General features: G+C 45.6%; 1 protein-coding gene across 1 annotated transcript in view; it reads right to left on the bottom strand.

Moving 5' to 3' along the window:
• The window catches only part of cps1 (carbamoyl-phosphate synthase 1, mitochondrial), a 50,163-nt gene extending 28,241 nt beyond the window's left edge, over positions 1-21,922 (bottom strand). The window contains exons 1-29 of the mRNA XM_076262808.1: positions 21,797-21,922; positions 20,629-20,738; positions 19,915-20,059; positions 19,613-19,702; positions 19,456-19,512; positions 19,247-19,339; positions 19,067-19,156; positions 18,424-18,552; positions 17,999-18,105; positions 17,718-17,859; positions 17,516-17,593; positions 16,791-16,889; positions 16,597-16,692; positions 16,211-16,400; positions 15,565-15,722; positions 15,346-15,474; positions 15,055-15,199; positions 14,340-14,550; positions 13,790-13,988; positions 12,947-13,123; positions 11,993-12,111; positions 9,833-9,974; positions 9,674-9,739; positions 9,506-9,569; positions 9,103-9,284; positions 7,063-7,257; positions 5,259-5,326; positions 2,859-2,934; positions 1,195-1,272 (exon numbers count right to left, since the gene is read on the bottom strand). Coding sequence (XP_076118923.1) covers positions 1,195-1,272; positions 2,859-2,934; positions 5,259-5,326; positions 7,063-7,257; positions 9,103-9,284; positions 9,506-9,569; positions 9,674-9,739; positions 9,833-9,974; positions 11,993-12,111; positions 12,947-13,123; positions 13,790-13,988; positions 14,340-14,550; positions 15,055-15,199; positions 15,346-15,474; positions 15,565-15,722; positions 16,211-16,400; positions 16,597-16,692; positions 16,791-16,889; positions 17,516-17,593; positions 17,718-17,859; positions 17,999-18,105; positions 18,424-18,552; positions 19,067-19,156; positions 19,247-19,339; positions 19,456-19,512; positions 19,613-19,702; positions 19,915-20,059; positions 20,629-20,738; positions 21,797-21,922 — 3,561 coding nt within the window. The remainder of the gene's footprint in view (positions 1-1,194; positions 1,273-2,858; positions 2,935-5,258; positions 5,327-7,062; positions 7,258-9,102; positions 9,285-9,505; positions 9,570-9,673; positions 9,740-9,832; positions 9,975-11,992; positions 12,112-12,946; positions 13,124-13,789; positions 13,989-14,339; positions 14,551-15,054; positions 15,200-15,345; positions 15,475-15,564; positions 15,723-16,210; positions 16,401-16,596; positions 16,693-16,790; positions 16,890-17,515; positions 17,594-17,717; positions 17,860-17,998; positions 18,106-18,423; positions 18,553-19,066; positions 19,157-19,246; positions 19,340-19,455; positions 19,513-19,612; positions 19,703-19,914; positions 20,060-20,628; positions 20,739-21,796) is intronic.
• Positions 21,923-24,721: the final 2,799 nt, after the last annotated feature.

Below are 24,721 nucleotides of genomic sequence, written 5' to 3'. Positions count from 1 at the left end.
AGCAACTTTGGAAGGACCTTGCTGAATGCGCTGCCTCAGGCTTGGTTCAAATGCTAACGTGAAAGGTTTAAAAAACAGAGAGGGAGAATTTTAAAAAACAAGTATACTTGAGATGACTCACTCCAGACACACGGGACTGAGTAGAATACAAGAGAGAGAAAGTTTAGTTGAGTGGGCTTTGGTCGTTCTTTCCTGGGTCCAGACCAGATTTGGTTCACAGGCACAACATGTAAATCAGTATATTTACAACCTTGTTGGGTGTCGACACACATATGCTGGCACCCTTGGCTTTTGAAAATGAATTGAAAATGTAAATGAAAGTAAGTGCTCAGCAGACAAAATAAACCATATAATATCAAATACATTGTGTCAAAATTTTGTTAAAATTATGGGGTAAGGTGATTCTTTTGTTATGGTCCAAGGATTCAGGAGTGCGCACAATCAAGCCATATTCAGTCTGCAAATACTAAAAGCAACTACAACTGCAATGCCTAATGAGCTCATTACAATAAGGTGGTTTACCTTTGAGCAGGGCCACTGAGCTGGTCTCAGTGTGATTCAAACACTATAATACAGCTGATTCTCTTTTTTATGCATATGTAACAAAAAGTGTCATCTTCCATCAGATACCACATATTCAAAATCAAGTGTTCCAGACTCTGCTTTCAAAAGATTCCAATTTTAATGGGCTCGGTTTGATGGGTCTTTATCTGATAATTCTCCAATTGCTATAATCATTTTACAGCTCTAAAGCGGTCTGTGAAGCGACAAGGTGAGAATACACTTTCCTCTGCGGCTTTCTTGTGAGAATATAAATGGCAGAAATGCATGCTCTCCTGCATCAGTGTGCAGGAGATGATGATGAGGCTTCACTACTGCCAGATGAGTACTCCATTCTTCATGTTGTTTAAAGTGAATGGGATCAGCACAGGTAACAGCATTTAAGAGATACTGATTGGACATAAAAAGGTACAAGATCACCAACGCTCTGCCAAGCTAATACCAATAAGGTGGGGTGACAGATCTGGGGTCACATCCAACACACTAGTTACATTGTTATTTTGTAAAATATAAATGGCTGTCAAAGCACTTTCAGCTGGTTTGTATGAAATTGGTCCAGAACTGAAGATCAATTGATGGATAGACACACCAATTTGTCACACATATCAATGGAGGCTGGCAGGGCCCACTCACCTTCCCAGTTTTGGCCACAGCGTCCACCTCCACCTCTCTGGCTCCACTGATGAACTTGGTGATGACCACAGGGTGCTCCTGCAGGGACAGGAGGGAGAGAGGGACAGAACAATTATCAACACTGGCAGGACATCAAGCACAACACACACCTATGTAAGTGGTAGCTGTTGCCTACTGGCTAGGGAACCAGACTTGTGGCTGAAAGGTGGCTGGTTTGACCCCTGACTAGTAGGAAAAGTGTGGGCAAGGGGAGTGGTTGAACATGGCTCTCCAACATCCACATCCACGGCTGTGGTGCCCTTAAGCAAAGCATCTAAGCCCTAAGTACTCCCCGGGCTCCAGGTTTGTGTGTGTTCACTAAGCACAGATGGGTAAAATGCAGAAAAAGAATTTCCGTCGGGATCAATGACGGCATTTCTTTACCTATATTATAAGAATACTCTCTATAAACAACAAAACTACAACTATTTGCTTTAAATGTTGGTGGATGCCAAAATAAGTAGCTTTGTTGGTCTCCACACATGATGGATGTGGATACAGACACAAGATTAAAACCTTGTCTTTGTCCACAAAGCGCTTTGACAAGGAACTATGTCAAAAGCATTAAAAAATTTAATATACTCAAATCGTGTATTGTCTCAAGGTCCCAAAACAGGGTGAGAGGTTTTTTTGCCCAGACATTGCTGGGAACCATATAAATAAATAAAAAAAGGATCGATCCATCTTGTTTTTCTACAGAGAGGTCCAATTCAGGTCAGCAACAAGAAGAGCTAGTTCCAGGCCAAGGGGCACTGGCAGGGGATGTGTGGAGGGGTCAGGCTTATTAAAGCCCTCTCTAAGGGCACTGGGGCCGCGGAGAGCCGGGACCAGGAGGGGTGGTGCGGTGTGGTGTGGGGTGGGGGCGGGTGGAGGTCTGGAGAGGCCGTCTGTTGTGCCCTCAGGCTGGGGCACGGTGGATGTGCCAGGTGCGGTGGAGCCACGCGGTGAGGGTGCAGAGCTGGGGGGGGGGGAGAGTAAACAATGCAAGCATGCCCTGGAGCCAGCACACAGACAGGAGTGCCAGCTAATGCTAATTGGCCACATATACACACACCGCAGAGTGTGTGTATGCCTCTATGTGTGTGTGTTTGTGGGGGGCCGGTCAGGTGTGGTGCTCATGTATGTCTATGTGTGTGCATGCCTATGTGTGTATGTCTGGCTGTGTCCCAGAGGTCCAATCTACTCTGTGGTTCTAACTTTTGATACACTGAATAATGTACACTGTACTGGTATGTGCTTAATGTTTATTCATATGTGGATTTGACACAGACTTCTAAAGTGAGGAGGAGTGCAACACAAGCTAATAGCTAGAGGCAAGTTTTACTTTTCACATTACATCACAGTTTTTTAGGTGTGTAACAGTATATGAACTTGCAAGAAAATGCTAGAAGTTCACATCTATGTTTCAGACTTAATTATAGTGAATGTTTTAAAAGGGAAAATACAACAGCGGAATATTAAGCCAAAATAATTGGAGCTGTGGGTAGACTAACAAAATAGTCTACGCACATGCACATTCTTTTCTGTTTTGTGTATTGGTTGTATTGGTTCAAGATTGTATGGACAGTGACACACAAAACTGATGCTGGATGGTCTCTGATGTCTTTCCCAGACGTGCACCTCACCTGTGACACCTGAGCAGCCTCCTCCAGGAACCTCTTCATCTCCTCCTCTCCGTAGGCCACGTTCATAGCAGAGCCACTGAGTGAGATGGTGAGGGATGAGAGAGGGTAATCAGACAGTAGAATCTGATACTAAAGCTGAAGGCTAAATCTAGAGGGTTCCAAGTTCTCCTGTGTCTGGTGAAGAGTGGAACTCATTTACATAATTCAATCACGTAAAACTTGTCTGAAAAGAGACAAGGTCACAGAGCAATAGACTAACAGAGTAAGCAGAACGGTCCAACAGAAGAGCGTGTGTGTGTGTGTGTTTGTGCGCGCAAGTGTGTGTGTGTGTGTGTGTGGTGGTGGTGGTGGTGGTGGTGGTGGTGGTGGGGGGGGGGGGCTGAATGCAGCATTATTTGGGTCAGCTATTCCTGCAGGCTCTGCACAAATGAGTTTGGTTTCCGAGCGCTCCGTCCTTAAAAAAGACCATTCGGGGCTAAAAGGGACGCTGACCACTTGGCCTCCACCTGTTCTGCTAAGGAGCCCTGGGGTCGGGTGACGCAGAGCGCAGCAGACTAGTGCCCTCCAGTCACACCCCCCGCCCCCCACTCCAGCCCACACTAACACCACCCTAACTCCACCCACCCAAAGGGGACACAACAGGAGCAAAGGACCTACTTCCCCCTAACCCCTTCACTGGAGTGACCTCTGACTTCCCCTTTGCGTTTTTAGAAGGCCTCCCCCACACATAGCTCACAACATCCAAGAGGCGTCCCATACCTACCAGCTGCGACAGAACATTTGAGAAATGACCTCACTTATGGCATACATAAATGTCAGCTGACCCTAAACACAGTTCTCTTTGGAGCATACTGAGCAGCTGAGGAACACCAGGATGGAAGATTCTACCAGAGAGAGACATCAGTGGAGCTCCCCCCGGGCTTCCTGCGTTCACCGTCTCATGACAGTGTGCTGGTGAAGTGACCTGCGATCTGGGGAGAAGTTGTGACTGGACTTGCTGTGAGAAAAGTGGCCTCTCTAGGAGGTGGTTCTTCCTGAAGCACTGCCCCCAGGCACAGCGCGGCAGAGCTGCATGACCTGCCACAACGCTGGAGGTTCAGATGAGCACAGGGGGCCAATGCTACCAGCCACCGCAGCTCAGCACAGCTCAGCGCAGCTCAGCTCAGCTCAGTGCAGCGCAGCACAGCTCTCTACGGAGCGGCCTGTGATCAGGGTGCAGAAAGTCATCTGCACTGCCCAAGGTGCCGGCTTACTAATCCATACTAATATATAAAACTAATATTTTTGGATGACATCCACTAAGTAACTCTTGCGAAAGTTTTTGTCATTCTGGTACAAAGGAGTGATTTTTTTTTCATCTGTTGTCTGAGTCTGAATGTTCATTTCCTTCGCCTTAACGATCCCACTGAGTTTAAAAAATATAAGGTATAAAAGGTGCTGATGCTGTTAGCAAATAGAGAAATAATTAATCCCTAACAAATAAACTCAACTCAAACTAAAAGGGTCTCTTCCACACTAAAAAAGCCAAATTATCACTACAACACCAGAGGATGGATAATTACCGTCCAAACCTGGCAAATGGTGTAACTGCAGGGCTTTGCACACAGCTCTGGACATGAGGCAGTATGGCTCTCGGAGCACGAGTCAGCTAAACTCGGTGGTCAGATTATGTTACATGGTGACGTCCAGGGTTTCAGGTTGCGCTTAGCCTCTGGACCTTATGGAGCTCTTGCCATTACACAACCACAGGCTTGTGCCAAGTGCAGCCATAACCAGTGTTTTCATTCATTCATTATAACAGAGCTCAGCAGACTGCCATGGATTGGAGACTTTTTTTTATCTTTACGTGTATTGCTAGGATAATGCCTGCAAATGCCTGCGCTTCTGGGATTGTCTCGGGTAGGCACAGCATTGTGAGGGGAACCAACAGAATTGACAGCGACATCCACCACAAACACTTGGGTCCCCTGGGGAAAGCAGGGCACATCTGCGGCTTGACTCTGAGCCAGCGTAGTGATGAGAGGAGAGGAGAGGAGAGGAGAGGAGAGGAGAGGAGAGGAGAGGAGAGGAGCGTCTCTGAGGCCAGGCCACTGTTGATGAGCTGCATCTCCTCCACTAGGAAGATTACAGAAGATAGCAGCAGTGCTATTAAACAGGCAGACAAGCAGAGCTCCATTCTCTTTGGACTTTTTTTTGGATTTGCCACCTCACACTCAGGCACTTTAAACTGCGATTGGTCTTGTAGGTAAGATTAGTTAGTTAGTTAGTTAGTTAGTTAGAAACATTGATACATTCATTTGCATTTGTAAGTGAGTTAGCACCCATTTGATACACATTGAACACATGCATTAACATGCAGAGACATTGAGGACAGATAGATAGTATTGCACAACACCTCACCTCAGCACATAAGATGGCCGCAGCAGGCATGGGTAGCCAACCTTATTAGCAAAGGCGAAGGCATCCTCCTGCAAATTAGACATAAAATCTGCAATGAGTCAATGCATTTTGGATAGTCCCTTTTCCCACAGCATATGTTTACATTACCAGGCCCAGCTAGAAACATCACACTCACCCCCACTCTTTAGGGAGTCCCGTCGTCCTCAGACTCAAACATATTGCAACACGAGTTTGAAGTTTGAGGATGGAGCACAGACAATCCAATTCACTGACTATGTGTGTCAGTGTGTGTGTCTCGCGGGGCCTCTGTGTGTGTGTGTGTGTGTGTGTGTGTGTGTGTGTGTGTGTGTGTGTGCGTGTGTGTGTGTGTGTGTGTGTGTGTGCATGTGCGTGTGTGCATTTGTGTGTGTGTGTGTGAGAGAGTGTATAACACAACGTCATCCAGCACTCCTCATAACAAGCGTCCATCCCCTGCGGTCCTCATCAGACACATTTCGGCGTGCGAGCGGAGCGCACAGCCCACAAGTACACTGTAGCTCCAGGCTCACTGTGAGCCAGCTGGGCCTGCAACAGGAAGGCCGGAGCACAAACCATCAGCGGGAGACTGATAAACACCGCGCGCACAAACACTCGCACGCACGCGGCTTGCACGTGCGGCGCGCACGGGCCAGACACACGCAATTAAAGACGACAACAAAGCAGCTGGAGCGGTGCTGAGAGCACTGAAGGCTGAGAGAGCAGAGCCTGACTCATCCACAAGGCTGCTTTGATGAGTCCCCCCCGCCACCACCACCACCCCCCCCACATTGACTTGCTTTAGCCATTCTCCTTCATTCCAGTTTTATAAAATGGGCTTCTCTGTCTGACTGGTATGCGAAAACACGCACTTCTAACCCGTGGACCATATTGTCATGTGTCTGGCGTCAGCTGGATTGCTTCAGCTAACGGTCTATATTAAGATGCAGATTGTGTGGTAATCTCCATGGAAAGAGAGAGAGAGAGAGAGTGCAAGCTAGAGAAAAGGAGGAAAAGAAGGCAAAAGGGAGGAAGAATAAGGGAGCTGCGTGCGTGGGGAGCGTGTCAGGATGGACTCTGGCCTCTCCGCACTCACGTCCCACACACCTACTACACCTGCCTCTGGCACTAGCTCAATTCCCTCCCTACGCAGCAGCAAACAAACAAACAAATAAATAAAAACAAATAAATAAACAAAACAAAAATAAAATGAGGAACAACTAAGGCTGACGGGTGAGAGTGTGTCAACTTCCAGACAACACGTCCCCACACTTGTGATGTTTGGGGGGAGGCTGAGAGCACTTGAGCGCCGGGGGAGTTTGTGCCGTGGCTGTGGCTGAGCTTAAGAGCCGCTGGAGCCTGGGGACAGGAGAGGCGCTGCTGTGCCCCGAATCCAAATGAGACAGAGAAGCTTCTAGAAAACTCTACCCCTCGCGCAGGGCACTCAGGTGACAGGAAAACAAAACGCACCTCCGTGTTTACAAATGGGCACAACATCTTTTGACTGGATCAGACGGAAATGCACGCCAAAAACAACAAATGGCAGCAGCTGGTGACAAAGTGAAAAACAGAACGCAGTCCACCATGGGAAACAGGGGAACATAAAAGAACCATTCTGTAGTGCTGCCAACACTGCACTGCACTGAGAACAGACCAGGGCCCAAGCTAGCCTATAAAACAGAGCATTAAGTGCAGAAGCTGAGTAGACTTACAGGCAAGTTAAACTAAATGTGTCCCTACCTAAACTGTATCTGGATCAGTGTAAGTGCGTGTTGGTGGTGTGTCTTACCAGTGAGCTGAGGGCTCTCCAGGGAGCCTGGTGCACCCCGAGCTCATCAAGGATGGTGGAGAAGATGGAGCGCTCCTCAGCGCGGTCGATCTGGAGCGGGTTGGTGCCCAGGATCTTTATCCCGTTCAGGTGGAGCGGCATGGCCAGATTGTTGGGGATCTGACCGCCCACAGACACAATGCAGCCAGTGCAGCCCTGCAGAAACCAGCGCAACATGAAGAGAGCATGTCAGCCACGCCTTATCGTGGTCTAGGTTTGACAAGAGACAATAATCCACCCAAAAAAAACAAAAGCCATGTCTAGAACAATACATGTTCCTGCTAAACTGTTAAGGTTGGCTGCTGAGGTACACAACAAAATCTAAAGTGCTGAATTCAAAACAACATGCTTAAGAATTAGGACTTTCAGGTGTTCAGAAACTGATGCACGATTCAAACTTCAGTTCCTGTGTCCAGCCTATGCTGACCAGGTGGCCTTTGCCATCGTTCGCCTTGTCCATGTACTCTGATACACAACCAGGGCCTGTTGGCCTCAGAGCATCTGATGCCAGTCATGGCACCGTGTACTGGTCAGATCGGAGGGCACACGCTCTGCCCTGCTGTGCCCCCTCTCCCCTCGGAGCCCGCGCCCGCATCCCTACTCGTGTTTCTATGGAAATGCCAAATGTGACCACTTCATTACTCATGCAGTGCCCCCTCCAGGTACGCTGAGCTCCTCTAATGCAAAGTTAATTACTACAACTTGGCGTCTGGGAATTGGCTCGCGACATCATGCCTCTACACGGCTTATTTGTTTACCAAGAGGGGAGGGGGAATAATCACATCATGATCCAATAGCCACTTACGCAGGCTGGTCATTTGTGGAAGATAAAAAGTCCATAGATATTAGAGGCGTTGAGTGCAGGGGGTTGTTGGTGAAAAATTACCAGGTTGAATACTTAATCTTTTGAATCGAACCTGACATCAGGGTCTATGAAGTCCGTAGAGAAGAGAGAGAGGAATGGGAAATCTTTACAGAAGATAAAGGGCTTCCAGGGTGAGACAGGAATTTGCCTGATTTTCATGATAAACATCTACAAGATGTGCAAATTTGAAATACAAACTATGTGGCTGGCCAGTGTCTCTTGAGAAAATATGTGCCACTTGCAAATGCTACAAGTACAAATAACAAAACTGTTCTACTCTACACACCAAGCAGTCATCACATTATTTTGCTCAAACTAAATGTTACACAGCGGTCTTCTATGTCACATGAAACATGGATACCTTCCCTCCCAGTGCAGAGCTGCTGGTGTTACGTAAGAGTTATGTAAAGGGCTCTGAGGTTGGGAAGAGTGACTGCCGAGGGGGGAGCATTACTGGAAAGCCTTCATATGATCTGAGCCACGGGAGCAAATCCAGGGAATGGGAGTGGGAAGAAGAGACCCTCTTAGTCAGACTTATTGTGCACGTCTCATACTTCTTCAATTCTACAAAAAAATAAAAATATTTTTTGGGGGTTGTTAAACCTGTTCTACAGTATTAAACTATTAAAAACAAAGAAAAAACGGATAAATATCAAACTTACTACATTAAATGTTACAGCTAATGCTGTGCAAGAGGTCTTCATGATGCAAGTCGGAGAAAGAGTACCCTCATCTCTGGCAACCCTCAAAGTCTACATCATAAACTTACATCCCCTACCAGCTTCTTAATCGACTCTTTCATTGCTAGCAAGACGCTGATTTCATGTTTTGGTCTGGTGGATAGAGAACACTTAGGAGGGTGAACCTCTACTGCCTAATCAGTTCAAGTCTACAGTATGTGAGGAAAGCCCTGCTAAAGCCCTTACTGGTGCAGTAGTCCACCGTTCCAGTTTACTGCGGGGGGGAGGGGACGGGGGTGGTGGTGGTGAGTAGAGGGGTGGGGTGGTGGGGGGTTGGGGGGGGGGGTTAGGGGGTTATGGGAGGGAAGTGTGTGTGTGTGCCTGCAGGTGGGTGTGCGTGCGTGCGTATGTGTGTGTGTGTGTGTGTGTGTGTGTGTGTAGAAAGTGACCCCTCACCTCCTGCTGTGTGATGTCCAGGATGCGCTCCAGGGTCAGCTCCTCGAAGTACAGCCGGTCACACTCGTCAAAGTCCGTGCTGACCGTCTCTGGGTTATGGTTCACCACCACCGTGCGCCGGCCCATCTGCCGCAGGGCGCGGATGCTTGACACGGCGCACCAGTCGAACTCCACACTGCTGCCTGCAGGAGGGCAGGGGAGGGGTTGCAGGAGGTTGCATAAATATCTGATAAAGAGTCCTTAGGAACACTCTGCTTTGGATACTTTAGTTCCTTTTCTTTTATTTCCTCTAAAAACTACTTTTATGCCTCATTGTTTATCTCTTTGGAAAGAATGCCTAGTTGGATACACTGGAATGAATGTTTAATTGGAAACAGCATAAAATCCAAAGACAGACTCTTACCAATATGATAAGGACCACATCCCAGCACCATAACACCCTGGTCAGTGAATTCCAAATCATGCTCCTATTCATGGACAAAAAGGTTCAGATGGGAAAAAGACCCAAAAAACTAAGAGAATAATAAACATTATAGCATAAAGATCTGATCTAATGCAGAGGCAGGAGTACCTGGCCATGATAAGTGCAGTATAGATAGTTGGTGACCGCTGGGTATTCTGCAGCCAGGGTGTCAATCTGGGTGGAACAAAACAAGTTTATTAATATAAGCACTGGCAGCTTTTAGCTGACCTCTGGCTCCATGCCAACCCAGTGTCCGGACACTCTCACCTGTTTGACCCAGGGACGGATATTCTGGCTCAGCCGGAGTGCCCGGGCCTCGTCCTCGGAGGTGCCCAGGGCACTGCCCACTTGGCGGTCGGAGAAGCCGTCCTGCTTGGCCTTGAGGAGGATCTCGGGAGGCACGGAGAAGCTGCGGATCGAAGGCAACACAGAGCCAAGCGATCAATGACACCAGGCCCCAGTGACGGAGCGCTCCGACTGAAGTTGTGCCAGGACTTAAGAGAGAACTTCCCCATACACCCCACCCTCTCCACACACACTCTCACACACACACACACACACACTCACACACTCACACACTCACACACTCACACACACACACACACACACACACACACACACACACACACACACACACAACTCTAAGTCCCGTCCCTGATGCATCTGAGCGCATTCATGCCCGGGGATTTGCTCCCACCGCTGGCTGGGTATTAAATAGGGAGGGAGGAATGAATGGGTTTAATTAAGATGTCGTGTGGCGTGGCGGCACGCGGCGCTACGCTGCGCTGTGCTCGGAGCTCAGGCTGCATGGCTGGCCGTCTCCCACTAAGCCCAGACGCAGAGGCCAGGGTCCTGCTTAGGCCGGCCTGTCGGCACAGGAGCAGGAAATTAGGTGCAGCGCAATCGATGAGGCATCAATAAATGAAGTGCTCAAAATCCCCCGGCCACACCTCTCCAACACAGGCTCTTTCAAGTCCGTTTCAAGCCATTAAAATTTCAAGGCCTGGGGGGGAAGCGCTTCGAATTTTTTAAAGCGAGAAAAAAAAGGTAAAGGCGATCATTCTGTGGTGATTTCTATCGTTTTATCACTCAATTATTTAAGACCTCACACCGTGAGGTTATCGGAAATGTCAAGTGATCTTCACCCCAATGCACCCACTGGCCTTAAAGAGCAAAACATTAACAGTCTTACGGAGCAGCAGAAAGTAAAATACTTGGCCAAAGGAGATAGTGAAAAGTGCTTAAGGAGCAACCTATGCTATTTAATTCTACTGCTAAAAAATGGAAAGAGAAAGGAGGAAATTGATCTCAACTCTATGTCCAACAGAAAGCACCAAATTGATCTCAACTCTCCTGTCCAACAGAAAGCACCAAATATCCTTCCTAAAAGCCAATCTCCCAGTAGACCAGACATATTGAATTCAAATTCTGCTGGCATATTTCTCCATCTACAGTGCTAAAACTTCTGCTAAGACAATAAAACTGTCAAACAATAAACTGGCTGTCTGCCATTGTGTTCTTAGCCAGAAAATCACAACCAAACCACAGAAATACTAAGATTAAAGCAGTTAAGAGTTTTCAGGCAGTGAGAGTTTCAAGAACAGACAATTTACTTTCACAGCATGCCAACCGGACTTTTCCAGATAACTCATCTCAGAGTGTTTCCTCAAAGCCTGAGGAATCACAGGTTGCCCAGACAAGGACAAGGGAACCATTACATACAATCAATAACAACTAGGTGAAAATCCACTGAACATAACCTGTTAAGGCAGAGCACGTTTGCTCACAGACATTCTCACAGCTCCATCTAGTGTCTATGACTTGACATTGCATGCCCTCTGCGAATGAGGGCTTAAGTCATACCTGCCAACAATCACTTTTTTCCCGGTTTACTCCCACATTTCAAGGTCATCTCTCGGCGCCCTACCGTTTTGTATTTCACCCGGAAAACTCCCGTAATTTGCATGACCATCAAACTTCATTTTAAAACCATGGATCGATTAATTATTTCGGTTAGTCTGACATTTCCCAGTTTTTGGAGATTTTAAGTTTTGGAGGTAGGCTGCAGGCAGCAGGTGGATACATAACTGGCATGCATATCTCGGTATTTTGGTATACATATTTCGGTAAGGTAGAAGCAATGACCGAAATGCAGTGTTTCAAAGAGTGTATGAAACAAGTTAAATAAGCAAAAAGCAAGCACTGATCCTGTGCAAAAACTATATGTGTGTGTGTGTGTGTGTGTGTGTGTGTGTGTGTGTGTGTGTGTGTGTGTGTATTTCTCCAGAAACGGCTCAAATTTTGTTACTGAATGGCAGGGATACAAAATAACAACGGTAAGGTTCCTTTATGAAGACTGCTTGTGTGTGTGTGTGTGTGTGTGTACATGTGAAAGTCATGTTAGTTAGTGTGTTCACACTGTCTCACCTGTTGTAGTGGCCCAGGTGTTGCTCCAGCTCAGTGATGCGTCGGAGCTTGTGCAGGAACCACTTGTCGATGGCGGTCAGTTGGTGGATCTGGTCCACGCCCATCCCGCTGTGGAGCGCCTGCAAGGCATCGAGTGCAGGGGAAACACAAATCAGCACTTCCTGCCCCCCTGATTCACCAGATGGGCGATAAAGCTGGGATACTCTGCGGAGCCACTCGGTGAACGGGGGACGTGTTCTATTAGGGCCGTCTTTAAGCAGGGGAAATAATGCGGCCTGAACGCAAGAGCCAGGCTCGCTCCTTCTCTTGAATACCAAACGGGCGAGCCAATGAGCTGTGACCCAATGAGTTTCAGCACGGCCACCATCAGAGCGCTGGGGCCCCCTGTCGGCCTCTCGACCAATCAGCGAGTGGCACTCGACAGCCATCCGCTTGATAGGAGACATAACCAGCTTGGAATGAAATTACGCACCCAGGGAGCAACATGAAATTACAGTGGCGCCACAGCAAGGCCAACCTTGAGAGTTATTGATGTTCCACGGCCTGATGTGATTTGGGCTATTATTTCTTAATAAATCTGCCAGCATCAATAATCGTGTTCAACACTCATGATACATTCTGTTTTAAAAAGGAGGCATGATGAGTTTTTTTGCTGAGCGCCAGCAGTGAAGGAGATTGAAAAAAATACTAAGAATGAAATGAATAAAAAAAACGCACCATCATAGGTCACATGAATGAATGATTAGGAATACTTGCAACTAATTACAACACAGACTGTGTAAACAATGACAGTGAGGATTTTGTGAAGGATGCAGCAGAGATGGCACAAACCAACTTTTTAAAAAAACTGTCCTTGGAATAGAAAAGAAAAAAAAAATCCCCATCAACTATCAACGGTCTGATCTGTTTGACCCTGTGACCCCCCACCCCCTCGCCATCACTCCTACGCCGTACCTTGGCCAGGGAGAAGATGCGGGTGCTGGAGGGCACGGCCAGCTCCTGCTGCAGGTCCTGCTCGTCGGCCCAGGCCCTCTTGAGTGGCAGGTGGGGCACAAAGCCATCCACGGAGGGGTGGCACATGCGCAGGGCCTTCTGCATGCTCTCCTCAAAGGTGCGGCCCACCGCCATCACCTGGGGTCCCGCGGGGCAGGGGGGGAGGAGGGAGAACATGGGAACAGAGGAGGAGGTCAGGCTGAATGACAAGACAGCTGCATACGCTTACACTCACACACACACACACACACACACACACACACACACACACACACACGCGCACGCGCACGCGAGACTGCAGATGAAAGGTGTGCCCTTGAGGGGATTGATGTGAATGCATTCATTGTGGCGAAGGACGTATGTCCTTCTGAAAAGACGTTTCTGATGACAGTTCAATGGGTATAGGAATACCTTAAAGATGCAGTGTGGAGACTTTGTTGTCAAAATGACATACTGTATGATTCTACATAAACAGGTGTGATGTCTTTCTGAAGGCCTGAAAAAAACATAATGCATCACAAAAGTATGCACTTGCTATCCATCTTATTTCGATCTCTTAGGAACGTGAGTGTATACACTGAATACAGGGAGAAAATACCTTTTGAATTCAGAATGCCATCAATACAGTACAGTTGCACAAACCTACATGTCTTGGAGAAAAGGAGCCATTCCAGTTCATTGAAATACTGTAATTCACTAACTTGCTGTTTAATTAAGTCTATTTGAGCATCTGATAATCAGCAAGACGCTATGTGTGTGTGTGTGTGTGTGTGTAACAGTAGAAGAGTAACATCTGTGGCCCACCTCGCCCACACTCTTCATGGCGCTGCCGATCTCCCGGGACATGCCCTGGAAGCGGTCCAGGTCCCAGCGGGGGATCTTGGTGACGATGTAGTCCAGGCTGGGCTCGAAGCAGGCCGTGGTCTTCTCCGACACAGCATTCTTGATGTCCGGCAGAGGGATGCCCAGGGCCAGTTTGGCGGCCACAAAAGCCAGAGGGTAGCTGAGGAGAGGGGCGGAGGGAGAGTAAGCAGTGGACATAACTATCTGTGTTCATCCACATTAAGTCATTGTCACTGAGAGGTGGACTGTTAAAGAAATGAAATGATAAAGCATGTCTGCTTAGCTTCTCATATTCTAATGAATAAATCAGGAATTCCTTAGGGGAAAGATGCAGTGCTAAACTATCTACAACAGTGCATCACTGCATGTGGTTAGACAATGCATCATCCAAAGCATCTACTCATAAAAACCTACCTCATTTTAAAGATAGGGGGGGGGGGAAAGAAAATGGAGGAAAGAAGGAAACTCTAATAAATAACTGTTGTTATGCAGTACACTGCTGACGACTTACCCAGTTGCCTTGGAGGCTAGCGCTGAGCTCCTGGAGAGCCTGGCGTTGACCTCGATGATGCAGTACTCCAGAGAGGAGGGGTGAAGGGCGTACTGGATGTTGCACTCTCCCACGATGCCCAGGTGCCGCACCACCTTGAGGGCCGTCTCTCTCAGCATGTGGTACTCCTCGTTGGACAGGGTCTGGCTGGGCGCCACCACGATGGAGTCACCTGCAAGGACAAGAGAGGCTTCTTTTATCCTTTTTGATAAAAAAAAAAGGTCTGCAGTCCAGCTGTACACAAATAATGAATAATGAATTCAAAGGATGCGTGCATTGGACATACTGTGAGCAGAAGTAAGTAATACTGGGTGGGGTGGCGCCAGTTAGTGGTGTAACGGCTTCTACACACAGTTGCGTTCCGTCAACGCATGCCACGCGTGGGTGTTCCAGACGGTAGCTATGCAAATGACTTGAAGTATAACCGTAATTTGATTGGTTGGTGCCGTCCATCGATTGGCTTGATTGGCTGGTGCCGTCTGTCGGTGCAGCAACAGCTGAACTTCTCAATGCGAGCGACGGGAGAAACGCGACGCAACGGACCCACAATTCAGTTCGGCAACGGATGACGTGAGCCCATGTAAAGTGAATGGGATGCGTCTCCAGCACTGCAACGCACGCAACTGTGTGTAGAAGCTGTAATGGTGTAATTGGTCCAGTGGCCTGAGTTTGGTACCTGTATGGATGCCAAGCGGGTCAAAGTTCTCCATGTTGCAGACGGTGACGCAGTTGTTGGAGATGTCCCTGACCACCTCATACTCCACCTCCTTCCAGCCCAGAAGGGACTTCTCCACCAGGATCTGACTGCTCATCGCCAGAGCCTGCACACAGCGCACCTCACGTCAACAGAGTTCGCTCTCAACATCCACACGCAAACACACTGGATCAGAGAGAGCGGTCCTGCTGCCACAGAGGCACCACTGCGAAGAGTTCACTCTTAAGAGCTGGGAACTGATTCTCTGCTCACCTTCCGTGCCGTCTGCTCCAACTTGTCCTTGTTGGCACAAAGGCCGGAGCCCAGACCCCCGAGTGCGTAGGCAGAGCGGAGCATGACAGGGTAGCCAATCTTATCCGCAGCCTTCAGGGCATCTGCCACCTACAGGACACAGTCTGCCATTACAACACAGTCGTTCCACTGTAAGAAAGCTTGTTATTACAGCATAGCAGACATGAGGAGGTGTCCCACCGTCTCCACAGCGATGCTGGGTGCTATCTTCTCATTTATCTCCATAAGCTTGTCTGAGAAGAGCTGCCGGTCCTCAGTGGCCATGATGGACTCCACAGGTGTCCCTAACACCTTCACGCCGTACTTTTGCAGGACTCCGCTGTTGTACAGCTCCACACCTGCGTAGCCAGCAGAAAATATAACATACCACATTACCTTTACTGGTACCTAACTGCTGTACAGCATCTTTCCCTTAAAAAAAAAACATTCGATTTGGTGAAAGGTTTTTTGATATTTGAGCACAGTGGATAAACTTCTGGAGGAACACAAGGAAAATGTAGCCGAATTCAATGCAAAGTGTAAAGGATTACAGTCAATGACAGCATATCAGATAATCACTACAGATAAAACTGTCACACAAAAGAATGCAAACACAATACATCCAAAGTCCAACCGGTGAACAAAATCATAACACAAGAATTGAGAACCTCTGTGAGGCCATCAGTAGATATGCGTCTAGTTGACTTTTTCACTTCAGGGTTGCCATTAACATTGATAATTTCATACAGTGACAGCACTATAATGAAATGATGTCTGAATACATCAGGCTAATGTGTTCTGTGCACTTGTCCCCTGAGCAGCAGGCTGCGCCCTCGGGGTGACTCACCGCAGTTCAGAGCTGTCTGGCCCCCCATGGAGAGCAGGATGCCGTCTGGCCGCTCCGTCTTGATGACTTCGGTGACAAACTGTGGGGTGACGGGCAGGAAGTAGACAGAGTCAGCCTGCTTGGTGCCAACCTCGTTGGTCTGCACAGAGGCAATGTTGGGGTTCATCAGCACCGTCTTGAGGTTCTCTTCCTGCAAGACAAAACATTCATATCAGTGACTTGTACACCAATGCATCATATGCTATATGGTCTATATTTGTATTTAAGACAGTTGTCTAGAAATGGAAGTAACATGGAAACAGCAACTGACAATGGATTGCCTTCTAAGACACACTTTTTCATGAAATAATGCTAGAGTACTACTGTAACAATGCTTAGACTGTTACCTTCAGGGCCTTGATAGCCTGGGATCCAGAGTAGTCAAACTCGCCCGCCTGGCCGATGGAGAGGCCCCCAGAGCCCAGCACCAGCACCTTAGACACCTGGGAGGGGGGCGCACACACACGCTCAGAGACACAGACACACACACAGCCATGTGCAGCTCCCCTCTCGGGGATGTTCACGTGTTCACCCATCTCACCTTAGCTCTCGGAGGAATGTCTGGTTTCGGAGGCATCACAGACACTATGCTGGCCCCCTTCCCCTTCTTAATGAGCGATATGAAGGTGTCGAACAGGAACTAGAGCATGAAGAACATATCATAAATATGAATTCAGAAGTGTCCTTGGTATGTTGTTAGGGTAACACTAATACACAAGTGCACAATAGGGCTCCTATGGATGTATTATCACCCGGAGAGAAGAAATACTCTTTTCTGATTGGCTGGTGGGGTGGCTATTAATTCTGAATAACGGGACACCTATGAAGTAGATCTGGTAAAAAAGGTTTACCGGTAATCATCGATCCATATCAATGCTTATGAATGGTAACAACCATATAATGATATGATAAGCTGGATAACGGCCTTCTAGGTGTCCTGTTATACGGAATTAATGGACTTGGGCGGAGGCAACTTTCTTTGCCTCTCACCCTCGTATAACAGGACACCTCGGCGGTCGTTATCCCTTACTTAATATGTCTGCATCTCAATGTAGCATAACATAAATCTGCAATAACACTTCACCTGGACACTGCGCTAGCTGAATAACATAATTGTTTTACTGCATTATTGTATTATGAAAGGATACGATGACAGTTTGAAATTGCAGAACATTTGTATTACTTATAAGAACAAGCTATTAGTTATAAGAATAAGTTTGTGTTGTGAACAACATATAATTCAATTTGGGTAATCTGGAATCACACCTCTGTGTCAGTAGGGCCTCCCTTTGCTTCTGGGTGGAACTGTGCTGTGAAGACCGGCTTGGAGTTATGCATGATACCCTGGAGGATAGAGAGAGGGTGAGGAGGAGAAACAGACAGACAAAACATGTATAACCCAATATTACTCAATGAAACCCAATGAAACAGAAATTAAAAGGTTAGAACAAAGACAGCTAAACTCTACCTCATTGGTCCCGTCATTGGCATTGATGAATAGAGGGCTCCAGCCTTGTGGCAATGACTGGCTGTCGATTCCGTACCCATGGTTCTGTGCAGTGATAAAGGCTTGGTTTGTCATCACATTCAGTACTGGCTGGTTCTGTCCCCTTTCAAGGCATACAGAGAAAGGAAGAAAAAAAAAGAAAGTGGATATTGTAAAGAACAAGTGTTATATGTGCTATTACAGGTAGGAAAAGATTACAACTCTGCTCATTTAACGAGTTACAGTACATGCTAATGTTGTACCTGTTGCCCATAGGCAGCTTGTAGGAATGAGCTCCTGCCGCAAGAGCAGTAATCTGGTTCCCCATGCAGATGCCAAACACAGGCTGGGGCCGATCACTATTTAGCACCTAAACAAGGACAAAACAATTCTCTCAAATTTCCCGTTAAACAGCAACGAGGATACAACACAGGAGTTGTGTACAAAAACACTGGTGGTATTGCTCTAGTACTCATAAGTCTTAAGATCAAACCTGATGCGTCTCCACCATCACATCAAATTCAATCAGTCAGTTCTTTTGTCTTACTAAAGTAAATCACAATAGGTTTGAATGTCAGTGGTAAGTGATATGCTTTGGCCTAAATTGGTGGCCTGAAGTCGGCCAAACTGGTGCAGCAAAAGACGAAGGACACAGTTTTCCCTCCACTTCCATGTATACAGACAGTACCTTGCGGACATTCTCAATTAGGGGCCCAGCTAGTGAAGGGTCCCCCGGGCCATTGGAAATAAACAGACCATCATAGTCCAGGCTCATCAGGTCTTGGTCCCATGGTACCAGATGTACTTCTGCTCCCCGCTGCACAGGAGTAGACAAGTCACTTATCACATGGAAGCTGGGAGAGATCTCTGGTTTCACTGACAGCTTTTGATGAACAGGTATGCCAAACTCAGGATAGATGAAGAATAATTACACTGCATATATCTGTACATGCTGTTCATGCTACATTGCCATATTTATTCTGCTCTTATAAGGTTACTGCTAATACACTGCACATATTTATACTTAATTTATATGACTGTAAACCACCTTCTGTAAACCAACTGTATACTACTGTTTACACTGCACTATATATCTTGGCCTGTCTATACTTTTTGTATCACATTTCTGCTAGAGGCAAACTGCATTTTGTTGTCTTTGTAGTTATACTCTGCACAATGACAATAAAGTTGAATCTAATCTAATCTAATACTGAATCAAAACTACAACTGAGGGACCATTTCAAAACATCACATTTGTATTATTTCAACTTAAACACAAGATACCATACTGCAAGTCATGTGATGCCATCTCTTTCTTCCATATAATTTACCTTGACAAGAAGTCTGATTATGTTGTGTTTGATCCCACAATCAACTGCTACCACTTTGATTGGGTTTCCTTTCCCAAATATCTGTGCTTCCTTAACAGAAAGAAGTGAAAATCATTTTTACACACACCCAAAACAGTATTGATATAAAAGTAAAAGGAATATAGGACCATTGGCGTTTACTTTTGTAGAGACTTCTGCAATTAGATTACGTTGGTTCGGGTCTGTAAACTCAACAGGCTCCCCATCAAACTCAATCTTCCCCAAGACTGTTCCCTAAATATAATAAAAAGATAAATGACACATATTTTCCTATAGCCAACTGAAAACGTTATCCTTCATGTGAAAACCGTTCAGTTAAGATAATACTGTATGTGGGTCTGGCAGCCTACCTTATCCCGAATTATTTTAGTAAGCATCCTAGTATCCACACCATACAACGCAGGCACCTTAAAATTGGAAAATTAAATTTAAAATCTAATATGAAGTAAGGATTTACAAAGAAGCCCAAACATAATACACAGGAGGAAAGAACACTTTGAAAAATACCCCTTCTTCTTCCAACCATTGAGCCAAGGATTTGACTGAGTTCCAGTGGCTGTATTCATAACTATAGTCTTGCACCAACAGCCCAGACACCTGAGAAATAAAATACAGTCACAATCCTGAGGGGTTAGAGTCACCACTGAAGGTCTCGTGCAACATTGGCCCAGATGACTGGCAGCTAATATTGCAAAATCTTTCAGAGAAATTAATCTTAGAGGCAAACATGTAACAAAGTAAAGACATATTGGATGTGGCATTTACACAGCAGTTTAATCAGTGAACTTTAGGAAGTGCTCGAAACCCACATGAATTTGGTCGGATTCCAAATGCTTTCTCAATCCCAGCTCATCCAGCTCCTGTGTATTGGGAACGCCGTAGTTTCCCACAATCGGGTACGTGAGAGTTAAAATCTGGCCCCTGTAACTAGGATCAGTCAGAGCTTCGGGGTACCTGTGTGTAGAAATATGTTGAAGACGGGTGCTTTGAGTCATACAGTGAATCCAGCACGCAACATAAATGCCTCCCCAATAACATGGTGCATGTAACATAGTGCTAGCCTAGAAATCTAGACGCGCCCCTAGCGGCAACAAATTACATTTGCTGCCAGGGCTAGTCTAGCAACTCTCCGTTGGCTTGTGAGCTCCAGAAATCGAAACTTAATCAGGCATTGAAATCGTGTATAGAGTCGTTTGGTGGGCTTAACATAATGATTGATGGTTTGCAACGGTTTGGCTTGAATTCCCTGCTACTTGAAAACAAATATCCTATTGCGTCCTATTGCGTGCAGAGGGAATTTGAAAGACAACTGATTATCCCGCCCCTCGGACTGAGCACTGCGAACGGTGAGTGCCCAGACCCTACATTTTAATGTGGGTCTGGTTCGCCAGGCTAACATAGTGCCACACCACAAACCACATTGTAACCATAATGGATAATAGAATAATAGATTCAGCCAAAAAAATATAAGTTTCTGTTGTATTCAAGCCTTTTAAAGATGATGAAAACTGTGTATGCCTCACCCTACAAGTCCTGTGTTGAAGACAAGCTCGCCAGCCATGGAACGATTCTTTCCAAAGGACAAGCCCTTCATTCGAGTGCCATCCTCCAAAACAAGGTGAGCAGTCTGGGCCTGAGGATAAGGGTTCAGATAGGACAGTAGACATTAGTCCTTCAGTAGACATTAGTGCTAGTGCTTCTCAGTAATCAAAATAATTAGGACAGGAACATGACAAATGTAAATCGCATTCCCTCTTTTCAACCTATGGTGGAACTGACACTGATGTTGTTGTGAGGATTCACCTGACTTATGCCTTGCCATCATGAATAATTGTGAAGATTTGTGATACAACCTCATGTTTGCTTTAAGACAGATAGATAGATAGATAGATAGATAGATAGATCATGTGATAGGAATGTTGGCATTGCTATCTTCAGTCATAATATAGGATATTTTTCCCAATAAAATAAAAAATACTTCCTTCAACACATGGCGCAATTCAATGCAACTAGCCCTCTAACGTGAATAAACAGCCTCAGCAATAGTGTAGTATAATTCCACATCTGATACATAGGCTAAACAAGCTATGGTATGATTAAGTAGCCGAACTTATCCCACAGCGATTTACGGTTAACAAATGAGGCGTTTCACTCAGTATTTTGTGGACCTAGATAGTATACTCTCTGTGTTGGCATGAAACCAAACAAACCTGTGATTTCACAATTTTTGCTATGAAAACACAATAACAAACAGCCAATCAATCAAATGCTGACATGGCTACTCAATGTTTACATTATGCAAAGTAGCACATTATGCAAAGTAGCACGTCGAGGGTAGCAGCAGCAGCCAGCACTAGCAGGCAGGCACACCCACTAGCACGCTATGGTTTTTGAAAGCGGGAATTTGATATTCGGCCAAATAAATCAGACCATGAACGTATCAGAGAATGGAAAACTTATTAAATTCCTTTATCATTAAAGTTATTTTGGATAAGCTTAAACTTAGGTCTATTTTGAAAACATATTAAAATCAATGGTTACATTTGCTCACAAAGTTTAAGTTAGCAAATTTGGCTCAAGTAATTTTCTTTGCAAGAGGGCCAAAGTAAAATTGTAACTGACAGACTGCATGGTTGATAACGAGGCTGGATAAAATGTTCATTAGCTTTAATAATTAGCATTTTGTTTTACCTTTACACTGAACAGACGAGTAGACTTCCAGTTTACAAGACTCCTGCTTCTGCCACTTAGCCATCCTTGCTTCAGTAATGTTAACGTTACCCTGGCTACTGTACAAGCCGTTAATATATTTGTCATTATAAAATTACAAACAACGGGAGATGATGTTGTGGTAAAATCACCCAAAATAACTTTATCCTTTTTTTCAGTCACTATCAGAAGAGACTAAGTCGAAAGAACAACTATATATCCCGTTGTAAAAAAATGAATGAAAGTGCAGCGTCCTCGTGTCTTGCCTGGGAAACTGTCAGCTGCCGTAAGCTTTTGCCAGGCGTGCCGCGTGGAACGCCAAAGTGCAGAGTTGCACTCTGACCTAACCCACAACTGCAGGAATTCCATAAGCCCGTCACGCTGCCATCAAACTCATCGCTTACATCGCGCACTGATCGACGACTGGTTAATGCCTTTCAGTGACAGACATTCCGGTGTAAAGTTGAACCATGGTGTAGTGATAATTTATTTTGTATTATACAGCTAATGTTACAAACTCACTGACCTACCAATATCCATTATTCTTCTCCTATTTATAAGTAGGCCTAGGCTATTTTGCATTCACTGGAGTATTTAGAAACATTTGATCACACTACGTGTGCATGCGTTTGTGCACAAGAGTTCATGACACTGTAACATCAGAAGAGGCATGTAACCCAAGATGACCTTTTACTTATTTAAGCCTCATGCTAAACACAGAATTGGGGTTATACCTACATTTGATTTAAGAATCTTGGTCATCATGTGTCACCAAAATGTTGCTAGAATGTTTTGACACATTTTGGATTATTTTTTAAAAAGGTGGTATTATTTGGCAAATGCATTGGTTGATGTTCTCTTACAATATCCATGGTGACATGCATTGATAGCCTACTTCTACATCATGCCAGGGATGCCTTCATCTCCAAGAAAAGTCTGGAAATAAAAATCTACTGGTCAAAAACCTAAAGGTACTTAAACTATGTTAATTTAGTGCATGCAAACATGAAACGACACACTATGCAGGCACACACAAAACACTCTGTCCCCCATCTCTCACTCTCCATCTTGAATGGCCTAAACAATGCCCTTCAAAGACTTGTCTCCGACACAACCCAACCATCACACAATAGTGGGCAGTCATGGCCGGGGATTAGGGGAGCTGCAGGGGTTTGCTGATCATGGTGAGATTGCAGCAGACCAGAGTAGGCGCTCTGCTGGATTCAGCAGTCTGTGACCAGTGGCCAGTTGGGCGTGAGTAATGTGACCTGGGATGTGTCAGCAAAGAGAGCGGTCTTTAATGACGAACAATACAACATGATGCCCTGCAGTGACCCTAGCAACGTCCACAGACTTGACCCTATCTCTGTATCATAACGGTTCTGAGGTGAGGTGACCATGGTGGTGAGGTGTTGAGCAGGGATGTAGTGGAGGCTAAACGCCAAGTAAACGCAGTTCATCTAACTCTGAAATTTCAGAAATAGAGTTTATCCACCTCTCAAAAGAGTTTGTTCACCAATTTGAACTTTTAACATTAAGAAAGCACACTGTATTATCCACATTCACAATATGTACTTCTCATCAACACTCTAGGAACCATTTAATACCACTGGTATTGTTATAAAATATTGGACAATAACCTCCACCATCATCAATCATACTCGGAATGCCTTTCCCACCTCTTATTTTACCACTACACAACATGGTCTTGAGGCCGGAAAGTGAGACATATCACCCTAGGACGTTGCACACCCCCATTTTTGAGTCCGTAGGTAACAGCTGGCCATGTCTGAACTGGAGTCTAAAATAATGTTTAAAATCAAAGGGCTTTTGAGTGATTGAAGTAGGATGATGAAAACATAAAGTGCACTAAATGCACTAGCGGTTTAGGGTAAGCTTGAAGACCTTGTATGTTTTATCTTTGCTGTTTTTTATCAAATCTTATCCAATGCTCCCCTGGGTATGAAGAAGTGTGATGATATTTCAAAAGTAAAACAGTCAGATTAGAGGAAACTGAGCCAGGCTGTCTGGGCTGGGCTGTGCTGTGCTGAGGCTGCCTGAAGCTGAAGTCCTCTATGGAGTCAATGGTCATTTCATTACTGGTATAGTGTTTCATGCCCTGGTGTTAAAATCACAAATGGGTCATTCAAGGAAGACTTCTGTGCTTAAAGCTTATCATGAAAGAGTAACAGTGCACTCTAGTGGTTGTGTACTGCAAAACATGTTGTTAGGATAAATTTGAAGCAAACAGACTATCACCAGGAAACTTTTACATGCACATTCCACATTTTGTGTGGAAAAGGAAATGGTCCCTACTCCATGGGTCACTACACCATTGTAGAAATTGAAATCTTAATAACATTACATTTTCAGATGGGAAAACCTTTGGACTCCCACATAGATACACACACACAATCTACAATTTGTGTATGTTTGTACATCAAAATCTTCCACATTTGCCTGCATTTTGTGACTCGTCAACAGCTGAACACCATATGTAACAGTTTGAGGGTTTCTTCACTGTTCCTGGATCAGCGTCCTTATTGTTATAAGCACCTTTCCATGATGCTTGTCTGACTGGGAACAACACAGTGCTGCTAGCTATATGAGCCTGAAGATGGAAAATAGCACAGTCTCTTAAGAACATGGGAAGCCTTTGAAACACATAACTTTCTATTACGGCAACACACTGGATCCATCCACTGGGACTCCAGTGCTTAAAGAGATATGGAATGTTTCTATGTCATTTGAATGGCATTCACATTGTTTGGGATCATATGTGCAGCTTTTAGACATGTTTAACCATACAAAAAAGCCTAAAAATAATTAAGGCTATTTCTGTCAGGAAAACAAATGTTCCTGGGATAATATTGTCTTTCTCAGAGTCAAGCATCAATGCTGTTGACT

This window comes from Alosa pseudoharengus, unplaced genomic scaffold (genome assembly GCF_046254945.1).
Source record: "Alosa pseudoharengus isolate Yale_2024_CS ecotype anadromous, Long Island Sound unplaced genomic scaffold, YU_APseudo_1.1 YU_APseudo_1.1_scf_3, whole genome shotgun sequence".
Taxonomy (NCBI): Eukaryota; Metazoa; Chordata; class Actinopteri; order Clupeiformes; family Clupeidae; genus Alosa; species Alosa pseudoharengus.
This window is presented reverse-complemented; position numbering and strand designations above follow the sequence as displayed.